The sequence below is a fragment of the Myotis daubentonii genome, chromosome 4, assembly GCF_963259705.1.
Source record: "Myotis daubentonii chromosome 4, mMyoDau2.1, whole genome shotgun sequence".
NCBI classification, from domain to species: domain Eukaryota; kingdom Metazoa; phylum Chordata; class Mammalia; order Chiroptera; family Vespertilionidae; genus Myotis; species Myotis daubentonii.
In genome coordinates, this window is record NC_081843.1 from 76,493,456 (window position 1) to 76,504,149 (window position 10,694).

Here is a 10,694-nt window from a genome sequence, read left to right on the forward strand (position 1 = left end):
GCTGGATAAAGTAATCTTGGTTGTAGGTTCTTGGTATTCATCACTTTGAATATTTCTTGCCACTCCCTTCTGGCCTGCATAGTTTCTGTAGAGAAATCAGCTGACAGTCGTATGGGTACTCCCTTGTAGGTAACTGTTTTTCTCTTACTGCTTTTAAGATTCTCTCTTTGTCTTTTGCCCTTGGCATTTTAACTATGATGTGTCTTGGTGTGGTCCTCTTTGGAATCCTTTTGTTTGGGGTTCTCTGTGCTTCCTGGACTTGGAAGTCTATTTCTTTCACGAGGTAGGGGAAGTTTTCTGTCATTATTTCTTCAAATAGGTTTTCAATATCTTGCTCTCTCTCTTCTTCTGGCACCCCCATAATTCGGATGTTGGTATGTTTGAAGTTGTCCCAGAGGCTCCTTACACTATCTTCATATTTTTGGATTCTTTTTTCTTTTTGTTTTTCCGGTTGGGTGTTTTTTGCTTCTTCGTATTTCAAATCGTTGACTTGATTCTTGTGATCTTCTAGTCTGCTGTTGGAACTCTGTATAATATTCTTTATTTTAGTCAGTGTATGCTTAATTTCTAATTGGTCCTTTTTCATAACCTCGAGGGTCTCACTAGATTTCTTGAGGGTCTCACTAAATTTATCGGCGGTCTCACTAGACTTATTGAGGGTCTTACTAAATTTATCGGCAGCTTCTAGAAAGTTCTTGAAAAACCTTAAAAGTGTGGTTTTTGAACTCTATATCCAGTAGTTTGCTTTCCTCCATTTCTGTCATTTGTGACCTGTTTCTTTGTCTCCACATTTTTTATGCTTCCCTGTGTTGGTAGAGTGGCTTTCTGTGCTAGGTGTCCTATAGGGCCCAATAGTTCAGCCTCCCTAATTACCTGAGGTGGACACTCTTGGTGCACCCCTTTGTGAGCATTGTGCACAGTCTTGTAGTTAAGCCTTGATTGTTGTAGGTATCACTGTGAGGAATTGACCTCCAGGCCAACTGGCTGTGAGAATCAGCTGTGTCTGCAGTGGGAGAACTTCTGTAATGGAGACACCCTTCTGGGGCAAGACTTGCTTCATTGGGGCTTTGGTGCTCACTGAGTCTGCCCCCTGAGTGTGTCCCTTTATGGATCTGAGGAGTTGTAATCTGGATGGTCCCACTCTGACCACTGGGTACACTGGCTCTTGTATCTCTAAGGAGGTGCTAATTTAGCCTCTGCTTGAGGCTACCCAGGAGGAGCCCAGCTGTGACATAATGCAAGCTGCTGTGGGGCCTTGGGTCTTCTTTTGGAAGTTCTGAGTTTCTCTGGCTCAGCTGCAGTTTGTTAGGTAATTTTAGATTGCAAAGGGCCAGGCCTTTCATATGCAAAAGCCTCTGTGCACAGCTTGCGTGGGGTGGGGTCTCTGGGGATCAACGGGGCGGAGCAAGCAGCTATGGCTGCTCCTCAGCCCTACCCTAAGAGGCCCCACTTGTCAGTGTCCCAGCAATCACTGCGAGTACCTCTGAGAGAAAGCCACCCTCGAGTTCCGACTGATGCCAGATAGTCCAGTTTCTCCTGTATGAGTCTGGGTCCCCAGAGACATGCCCGGAACTGGAGTTCAGAGCAGTCAGGAGCTTGAGACTCCCTCCCGATTGAAAAAGACAACCGTGTCCTCAGTTTCTAGCCCTTTCCAGGTGCGCCGCATCCTCAGCTGCCAGCCCTTTCTGTGTGTGCCTCGGTATCTCTGTACTTTACTTCCACACCGCACCTCCTCTGAGTCTCAGTGTACTTTTCTCTTTCCTTCTAGTTGTAGAATTTCCACTCAGCCAGCCTTCCTGTGGTTCTGGATGATGTCCATTTTGTCTTTTATTTGTATTTTTTAAGTTGCTGTGCGAGGCAGCAATTTCCGGTGTTTACCTATGCCGCCATCTTGGTTTCTCCATCATTGATGTTTCTGTCTCTTTCCCTACCTCTTTGAAATCAATTGAAAAAAAATTTGTAATAGATATTACCAAAGTATAAGTTACAGGCAGTAAGTATACATGAACATCTTCTCATTCTTTTCTATACTGAATGTTAAATCATTAGCTGAGAAATTTATATTCTTGAGTAGATAAAAATAATATAGTCAATCATATGACTGATGTCTTTAATTAAATCTGGTTTCTGAAGCTGTCTATAGTATATCTTTTTGTTTTGTTTTATTTTGTTAATCCTCACCCTAGGATATTTTTCCATTGATTTTTAGAGAGAGTGTAAGCAGGAGGGAAAGACAGAGAGAAACATTGATGTGAGAAAAACACATCGATTAGTTGCCTCCTGCATGAGCCCTGACAAGGGCCCAGGCCAGGGAGGAGCCTGTAACCAAGGTACATGCCCTTGCCGGAATCGAACTCGGTACTCTTCGGTCTGCAACCCAACGCTCTATCCACTAAGCCAGCTAGGGCTATAGTATGTCTTTTTTTAAAAGACCTGAAAAGCTAAATCTATTATCAGATGCTAACACAAGGGTTATTATTGCACTGATGTCCTAGATATTTAGATTTTCCCAGGAAAAAGGTGACCTGAAAATGTTAAACAGATTCTGGCTTTACTGATCTGAATGCTTAGTGTTTTGGAATATTTGGAATACAGCCTGACCTTTGAGGAATTCTCTTTCTTCAGGCATAAGTGCATTGCGTAAATGTGCTGACTATTTTTAGACTATTTTGTACTTAGGATTATTATGACTAGATCTGGACACATAATTTCTGCACCATATTTGTCAAACCAGAAACCTGATGCCACACAATGGCAGTAGACTTGTCACCTTGCCTAAAGATTTCTAAAAAGTTGCTGTTTGCTCTAACCAAGACAAGTATTCAACTCTATCTGCTTTCTCTCTTCACCCCCACTCCCAGCCTTACTAAGCAGGGCAGAAAATATAACCATGTATTAAGCAGGATAAAATCAGAATGCAGTTATATACAGGGTCGAGCAAAAGTAGGTTTACATTTGGGAGTATGCAAAACACAGTTTATTCTTGTATTACGTATTTATTAAATATTGTCTTCTTTTCCATACAAACAACTGTAAACCTTATTTTGCCCACCCCTGTATAGAACATGCTCTCAACTATGTTTGAGAGGACTAATTTCTTAAACATTTCAAATATATACACTCACACATTACTAGCATTTGCCTCTAAACTGTTTGATTTGGAGCATTGTTTTATTGACTGACTGTGTGTGGGGGGAAGGAGGGCGGTGTCCTCATTCTTCTTTAGTGGACCTAGGAGGGAAGTGGTTGAAATCCCTTGGGAAAAAAATTCAAGGGGGAGGAGGTAGCATTGTTTGTGGACCTTTGTGTATGTACGTAAAGATAGAAATAAAAAAAAAAGACTCACTGGCCAACAATTAGCACTGGCCTTGAATCCAGATTGAGCTTCTTTCTGACAAAGAACCGAAATTCTAACCTTAACATGTGGTAAAAATCTTTGTTCACCTAAAGTAATGTTTGTTTCGTAATAACGAAGATGTATCTATGAAGTGGATTCTAGCACTGTAACCTTAAGAAAACTAACATTATTAACTTTGGTGATGGAGAAATAACTGTCATTAATCAGCATCGTCTTTAGAGAAATTTCATAAAGTTAATAAGGTCCAAAGATTTTCAAAACTCGTAGTCAGATTTCTTAAACACATTTGATGATGTCTGTGCCTGTTTGTTTTTTAAGTCTTTTCATAGCCTAAGTAAATTTTTAAAATTCTTGAAAAATTACGTAGCATAATTTTTATTGAATGCCAAGAAGGAAATGCCAGTTTGTGGGGTACAAATCCAGAGACCTTTGGTTGATTCCCTCTTGGTTTAGCTGTAGTAAGTACATTGCCCTTTTACATTTCTAGCTTTCAGAGATTCCTTATACTTTCTGTTCCTTTTGATGAACAGTTTTATATTCTTAAAGTTGAAAATCCTTTAAAGATAAATTTTAAGAGAGAATCTATGCATTCCATGAATTCAGAGGGTAGGGGGAATCTATTCTGGTAGTCTTGCAGTTGTTAGCAATATATTGCTGAATTTTTAACTTGTCATTTTTTTTCCTACAGTGACTGAAACAAGGCTGTGTGACATTCCATGTTGGAGGGAAAACTTTAAAAAAACCACACACACACAAATTGAATGCTCTAAGCTGGAACGTAGGATCTACAGCCTTGTCTATGGCCCAACACCTTGACCTTGTGTACAAAAATTAAGAAATGTTGCAATAGCAAAGCTGAACGTCTAACCCAAGCTGTCGCCCGCTAGACCTCCATGCTCAGCTATAATTATAAATACATGTAAAATTACATGAACATGGCTATATTTTTATTTGCTTGCTCCTAAAAGAGAGAAAAATCAACTTTGAATCACAACTAGGAATTCATGCTTTAATTTTTGGAAACTTTTTTAGAATTTTTAATTTAGTACATGGTCCAGCCTAAGATCCTCAGTTGTATCAGGTTTTGTGCACAAAAGAAAAGCATGAAAGTAGAATGCTCATGGGGCGTGTGCTTTCTGTGCACCAAATACCTGGACGGGGCTCTTTTTTCAGGCCTGCAGTTCAGGCTGTGTCTAGAATTTTTCAGCCTTTTTTTTTTTTTTTTTTTTTTTTGCTTGTATAATCATAGAATTCATTGCTGCTGATTTCTGTACTGATTCATGTAGTAATGTAAAGTGTCTCTTAATAACTGAGGGCTGTTAATAACCTGTGATTTTGCCTTTTCTATATTCTTACTCCCATGAAGAACCTTTGTTCTGATGGAGAAAGAATGAAAAGCTTTATTCCTCTCCCACCTCCTACAACCCCAGTTATCTTTATAGTTCCTGTATTTTTAGTTGTATTCTGTACACTATAGCTTTTTTCTTTTTTTTTTCAGTTTGTTAGAAACAGAATTTGGCAATTTCTAAATTGGTTCTGCCTGCCTTTGAACAGAAACATCTGTATAAATCTTGTGGGTATAAACTGCTTTCTGGAAAAACGGTCAGGATAAAATGAACTCAGAATTTTTAATGAAATTTGTAAGAGGATATGCAGTTATTGTGAAAGCAAATCAGACTGAGTTTGACATTTGATTCAATATTTTTAGGACTCAGTAACAGGTATGTTTTTTAGTTTTTCTAATTTGGGTTAATTTAAAAGATATATTGCAAGATATGCATAGAAATGTGAGCAGTGCTTCTGTTTGCCTTTTGATCAGAAACTTCAGCAGAGCTTTAACGTATTCCATGTGATTCAGACTGAAATTCTTTCCTTAGTGGCTATAAGAACTTAAATGTAAAATCCTTTTTTTAGTTTTATTAGTTTTAGGCCTCTGTGAAAAACCGTGAAGCATGAAGTTGAGGCAAGGAATTATACTCATCAAAGTAGAAATGACTGCCCACTTCAAAATCTTCATTATGTTTCTACACAAACGTGCTTGCATAAATCAGAGGCATTTTGTAGATGCTTTGCTGACTTACTCATCTCTGTAGAAACACAGGAATCCAACCCATTTTGTAAAGCAGAAAGTCATGTCACGTGGAACATGTCTTGTATATATTTCATATGTGGTATTGGAGTCTTAATGATAAATGCAAGGTGATAATTTAATGATGGGATTAGTCTGGTCACTTCATATGCACAATCCTGGAGGTGAATTACTTGCATCAAATGTAGTGGTATTTATTATTCTGTACAGAGAGGAAATACATATAAAACATATGCTTACATTACATGCACGCAGATTTCATGCTCCATAAATCTTTTCTATTTTTTAATTTACTTTTCTCTAAATGATGTGCATGGAATATGCCTTATTATAGAAAAATGCTGTTCATAATTTGACTACGTGGAAAAGTGCCTATGGTGGTAATGCTAATAAGGCAAATAAGACAAATTCTTATCAGTTTACTACATCACCAGTTAACATTTTATATTATGATGTTTAAAAAAGAAAAGTTTATACCTCAAATGTGTATTTTATTTTACAATCAGCTGTGGGTCAGGGTGTGGGAGTATGGGAGGGTTGGGGAGGGAAGGTATATTCACCATAGATGCTGATGGAATCTTCAAAAAAAGTTCTGTATGCCCACTATAAATGTTTCTCTGTTTGCCATTTTTTTCTGGTAACTATCATGAACACAGACAAGTAACTCTTTCGTAACTAAATTAAATAGCTTTGTTTTACAGAGGTATGGAAAGTTTACAAAGCAGTATCTAAATCTAATTATCATTAGTTGCATTTGCACTAAATGTTAATGATATACTTTTGCAATTCTGTAAATAAAATGATTACTCTAAAATATTTGTATTAAAAAGGAAAAGAAAAAGATACATTTTACCTTTAGATAACTGCACTGGTACTTTACTAGAGTTAATCCTGTCCAACCAGATTTAGAAATGAGTAGGAGAGTATGAAAAGAATTTAAAACAGGTTATAATTTGGATAGGTACTAGCCCTTTAGACAATTTTCAAACCCTCTAGAATTCCGTCTGGCTAATTCCTACATACTCTGAATATACATGATGTTTTCTCATCCATAGTTATTTTCTACTTCTCTTCCCCAAGCCAAAAAAAACTATCTTTTTACTCTTTTTTCTACTCAGTTACTCTTTTTGTACTATGATAGAAACTTTAAAAATATTGGTGATAAGGGATTTTGTTCCCTGAGTGCCCACTCTACAGTTCAAGAGAAAGAGCACAGTGTTTCAGTTAGAATTCAGGACTCGTGGTTTTGAGGTGGAGGGTGATCATAGCAGCTCTTGGTTTGGGATCGCCACAGGGGCAGCCAGACCTAGGAGGAGGTTGACTGAGAGAGGTGTTAGAAGACAAAATAAGGCAAAGGAAGAATAGGTTTCCCATTTGTTCAGTTTCATCAACTAATTTGTACACCTACACAACATCAGTGTCGATTGCTTTGAGAAGTTTTTAGTAGGGCTGAGCTGGTTCTCGTGAAATTGTGCTGGTTATCTTTAAACTTATCAGTTGTTTGTCCAATTAAACATTTTCTCCAGTATTTAGTCCAAGTTATACAGACGATGTATGTGGATTATTGTTATTGTTCATCTACAGACTCAAAACATAATCATTTTAAAGTACCTTGGGAGTGTATAGAGTGTAACTATTCTATAATAGCTTTATGATCCTGATGATGTTTTTTTAAAAAAAAATAATAAAGTTGGATCTTCCATGTTACAATCGCAAAATTAAAACCAGTATTTAAAAGTGTAAAAGTATTAAAATATTATGGACAAATGTGCTTGTTTGATTGTTTTTCTTAATCCCACTATACTGTCCTTCATAACTCTCTGAGTAGTTAAGAGCTTGAAATACTCCAGTTTATTGTTCTTCAAACTAGGTTGTAGCCCAGCTAGGTATCAAGAAAACTGTTAGTGAGTTATGGTCCAATTATTTTCTTAAAACAGAATGGAATAATCAAGTACATAGAATGTAATAAAGGTAAATACTTTGTGAATATTTTTTCATATGTATAAATGTGTGTGTATAGTGGGTTACAATTTAAAATGAATTTTTTACTGTGTGTCATAGTCCAAAAAAAATTTTTTTTTAAATATATTTTATTGACTTTTTACAGAGAGGAAGAAGGGAGAGAGATAGAGAGCTAGAAACATCGATGAGAGAGAAACATCAATCAGCTGCCTCCTGCACATCTCCTACTGGGGATATGCCTGCAACCCAGGTACATGCCCTTGACCGGAATCGAACCTGGGACCTTTCAGCCCACAGGCCAACGCTCTATCCACTGAGCCAAACCGGTTTCGGCCAAAAATTTTTTTTAATTGCTAAACAGTGGAAGCATATATATATATATCGTTGGAAATTTCTAAAATGAAACTACATTGCCAATCCACACATATTTAACTACATGAATTTAGCCATAATAAGTCATTTCTCATTTATTGAGTGCTAGATACATGAGAATGAGTAAGACAGGAATAATGATAAGAAGGTGGCAAGTATTTTGGGCTTTAAGCTTTAACTAAGTCCCTTGGCTTGTCAGGATTAGTTTACAGGACTGCAGCAAGGGAGAAAACTAGGAGGAGACAGAAGTTCTCCAGGGAGAAACATTGCAGGCTATGCAAAGTAGTTGATTTTTGTTCTGCCAGCAATGGGAGTCCCTGAGGGCTTTTTTGAACATTTTTCTTTTACACATCTGAGAAAAATCAGTGGTACTTGGTGCCCGGTTTTGTTTGGATGTGGAATAAATCAACTGTTAACATTGTTTTTACTTGTAAATAATTCCCTTGCTAATGATAGAAATGAGGAGGGAAAATCAGGAGTTTTTAACTTGAGAAATGGAAGTGAGAGCATCTCAAACTGTAGCTGCTTAGTAGTTACTACCATGTTTATAAAATACTAGAGGCCAGGTGCATGGATTCGTGCACTGGTGGGGTCCCTCGGCCTGGCCTGCAGGGATTGGGCCGAAACCGGCTCTCCAACATCCCTCGAGAGATCCCGGATTGCGAGAGGGCACAGGTCAGGCCAAGGGACCCCACCAGTGCATGAATCTGTGCACCAGATCTCTATAATAATAAAAACGTAATATGCAAATCAAATGGCTGGACAGCAGAACTACCATCTGGACCACCTTCCAGATGAAGCCAGGGCTGTGGGGGCTGGCCTACTCTTTCATGATTCATGCATTGGGCCTCTAGCATGCATATAACATCTTTGGTTAACCTCTTCCCAACCTCCCCCATCCCCTGAGATTCATCAGTCCGTTCCATGTTTCCATGCCTGTGGTTTCCGCTCCTGCGTTGAGCATCTGCCCCCTGGTGGTCAGTGTGCATCATAACTACAGGTCGGACGATTGCTTACACTTACATATATAGATAAAAGTTATGTGAATGTGGTCCCTGATAATCTAGGCAGCCATCCAGTGAGTAACGGGCAGGTAACATACAACGAGGATACACTGGGCAAACGCATGATTCATGTACCAGGTGGAAGAAAACAGGATGGCATGAGATTTTATCACACTACTAAATTGTTTATTTCTGGAATTTTCCATTTAATACTTTTGAACTGCAGGCAACAAACCACTGAACATGAAACTGCGGATAAGAGGCCAAAGGAATGTACTATAATATTGCTTGTTGTACTAATCTAGCAGCTGTATTAATAAGCTTATCAGCCCAACTAGCTTGTAAGCCTCAGAACATGGGGCCCCATCTAAAATAAGCAGTTTCAATGGAATGTATATTTGAGGCAGCAAATTAGTGGGGGGGGGGGGGGGGGAATTGATAGTTTGTTGTACACCTGAAACTAACACATTGTAAGTCAACTATATATTAAAAAAGCAAACCCTCACTTTAAAAAAAAAATGGATAGGTTGTGAAAAGAAGCAAATGGGACTGAAAGGAGCAGAGATTTTTATCTCAATGAGAAGGTACATATTTGACAACAGGAGGAATAAATGGAGGAGGGTGAGCTGTCTAAGAACAGTGTGTTAAATTCAAAAGGATGCGATCCAGGAAGAGGCATACCTTTATCTTTTCCCCTAGGATTTAGGCTTTATAAAAAGATCTGAATCTCCCAGCCAGGGATTGTGGCAAACGTGCAAGGAATTGTAAAGCAAATGCTGTGACAGCCCACAGGGTCTGGGCTGCAAAGAGTTAACTAGTTAGCTTTGCAGTTCCTGAGGAGACATGATAAAAGAGAGGCAAAAAGCCGAAACCAGTTTGGCTCAGTGGATAGAGCATTGGCCTGCGGACTGAAGGGTCCCGGGTTCAATTCTGGTCAAGAGCACATGCCTGGGTTGTGGGCTTGATCCCCAGTAGGGGGCATGCAGGAGGCAGCCAATCATTGATTCTCTCTTCCTCTCCCTGTCTGAAATAAAAATATATTTTTAGAAAGAAAAAATATTTGGATTCTGGCCTCGGTAGGCCCTTTCCTCAAGAGCTTTGCAATTATCCAGGCTACACCAAGTGTACAAGCCAAGTGTAAGCCTTGACTACTTCCCAAGGGTTGTGCAGTGTGAGAGCATCCATGTCTGTTGAAGGTGCCATGGCCAGAGGTGAGTGGGATGCTCTGTACAGATCTGAGTGTATTTTGCTACTAAGAAGAGCAATGTAAGTTTAAGAATGAGGTCGGGTTCTCGCAAGGTATACTTGATATATCAGAAGAGAGGCAGGAAGTGCACCAAAACTTGTTTTCATTAGCCCTTTGAGGCTACAGCCCAAGTCCAAACTATGAAATGGTCAGAGAGGTAGAGGCCCCTGTGTGATCTTCAGCTGAGAGTTAGCTTGGAGTAGGTTCATCCATAACACATCATTTAGGACTAACAAGCCTCTGCATTTGCTTTATGGTGTCCAACACTTTCAACATCCAATCCCAGGTGATTTTAGAGTGGAAACAGAATTGCTCCCTCAACCATTCCCTACCCCTACCCCTACCCTATCCACTAAGTCCTGTTTACCTTTTCAAATTTCAAGTGACAGGAAAGCAAGGAATTTCATAATCAACAGAGGGTAGATGTCTGTCTGGGGCAGTCATTCCATTCATTAAAGATATGCAGGCCTTTAGTGTTGAGAGGGAAGGATGGTCATAGGTGGAGGGCAGGGTAACACCAAATCCAAATATACTTTCTAGTTAATCAGTTACTGTATCTCTCTAGGCCCTCAACCTTCCTAATGCCGTGACCCTGTAATACAGTTCCTCATGTTGTGGTGACCCCCAACCATAAAATTATTTTCGTTGCTACTTCATAACTGT

At 39.0% G+C, this 10,694-nt stretch overlaps 1 protein-coding gene across 6 annotated transcripts in view; it reads left to right on the top strand.

Moving 5' to 3' along the window:
* Positions 1–7,117, top strand: part of CERT1 (ceramide transporter 1) — a 106,299-nt gene extending 99,182 nt beyond the window's left edge. For 4 of the 6 annotated variants that reach the window (XM_059694322.1, XM_059694321.1, XM_059694318.1 and 1 more), the window contains one exon: positions 4,047–4,103. Coding sequence is in view for 2 of the 6 variants with exons in the window: in XM_059694317.1 (XP_059550300.1) it covers positions 4,047–4,174 (128 nt within the window). In the remaining 4 variants the exon portion in view is untranslated. Of the gene's footprint in view, positions 1–4,046 lie in introns of all 6 variants that reach the window. The other 2 variants (XM_059694317.1, XM_059694319.1) reach the window with 1 other exon arrangement.
* Positions 7,118–10,694: the final 3,577 nt, after the last annotated feature.